General features: G+C 32.4%; 1 protein-coding gene across 1 annotated transcript in view; it reads left to right on the top strand.

The window, feature by feature from the left end:
- LOC106470728 (proto-oncogene tyrosine-protein kinase receptor Ret-like) overlaps nt 1-1530 on the top strand; it is a 58420-nt gene that overhangs the window by 46609 nt on the left and 10281 nt on the right. Inside the window, exon 16 of the mRNA XM_013931295.2 lies at nt 984-1054. Within this exon, the coding sequence (XP_013786749.2) occupies nt 984-1054 (71 nt within the window). The remainder of the gene's footprint in view (nt 1-983; nt 1055-1530) is intronic.

The following is a 1530-nucleotide window of genomic DNA, read 5'->3' as shown; positions in this document are numbered from 1 at the left end:
AAAAAAAAGGTCACTCTAAAGTAGGGGTTCCCAGTAAATAAAAAAAAAGGTCACTCTAAAGTAGGGGTTCCCAATCAATGAAAAAAAAAAGAGTCACGCTAAAGTATGGGTTCCCAATCAATGAAAAAAAAGTCACGCTAAAGTAGGGTTTCCCAGTCAATGAAAAAAAGTCACTCTAAAGAAGGGGTTCCCAGTCAATGAAAAAAAAGGTCACTCTAAAGTAGGGGTTCCCAATCAATGAAAAAAAAAGAGTCACGCTAAAGTAGGGATTCCAAATATTATCGAACTCACGACTCACTTGGGTATTCAAGTAATTTTCTGGAGAGCATGCTCAATTTGGAAGAGGGAAGTTACCGTTTTAATATATTTCAGTAACGTCTGGTAGTGCTCTTATATTTTGTGTTTTTGATTTGTTTCTTCAAAAACTATTTGGATCATTATTTGTAAACTGTAAACTGTAAATAAGCTTAACATAAAAATATATTTATCTTTTACTGTTTCTTGACTGCGAAGCACCCGGATACTAGTTATAGTCCACCAATTGGGCGTGATCCATTGTTTGGGAACCGCTGCACGGCTAAAGCAAGTGTGCTTATAAGCACTAATATTAACCTTTAATACACAATCTAACCTGTTCAGCTCAATTGTGATCTTCTTCTGACAATCAGCTGATTAGATTTTGTCTTAATCTACACATGACTATGTTACTATAAGACACATTCTTCCTGGTGGATGTAGCAAGTACAGTATCATTAATCAAAACTGGGCTTTATTCTGTTAGTGTGAATTAGTTTTAAAAATTTACGATAGGTGGGGCGACAGTAATGACGTCTTATATTTATATACATATACTTCAGTAAATCAAATTAATATATTTAGAAATTTATTCAAATTACCACGCATTAAATTTAATATTAATTCAAACTCTAGAGAGAGGTATATTCTTTATATTTTATAATTAACATGTTGATTTTTAAAATTAGGGACGGGTTCCGGTTAAATGGATGGCTATAGAATCGCTAGAAGACCACGTTTATACTTCGAAAAGTGATGTGTGAGTATCTTCAATACACTTATATCTAATTTATTTACATTTAAATCTTTAACGCAAGCTAACTACAGAAAACATGGATGAAATAAGCATTCAATTTATTTTAATTCTATAGAATAATACAGAAGTTGCCATGAATATGATAGATAATGAAATGAAAATAAGTAAATTGCTTAATTAAATATAATTTATTACATATAATCAACGACGTAACTTCAACATTATAACGAGATTTTTTTTCCGAGGTGAGTGGAGGTGGAGTGTTTTGTTTTTAGTTAAGCACAAAGCTACACAATGGGCTATATGTGCTCTGCCCACCACGGGCATCGAAACCTGGCTTCTAGGGTTGTAAGTCCGCAAACACACCACTGCACCCCAATTTATAGCTTATAAGATTTAACCTAATAGTTTCTTTTTTGTTTGTTTTTCCAAAAATTTTAATTCACATAATCTGTCTATTTCTCTGTTATAAATAGATA

This window comes from Limulus polyphemus, unplaced genomic scaffold (assembly GCF_000517525.1).
Source record: "Limulus polyphemus unplaced genomic scaffold, Limulus_polyphemus-2.1.2 Scaffold107, whole genome shotgun sequence".
Lineage (NCBI taxonomy): Eukaryota > Metazoa > Arthropoda > Merostomata > Xiphosura > Limulidae > Limulus > Limulus polyphemus.
This window is presented reverse-complemented; position numbering and strand designations above follow the sequence as displayed.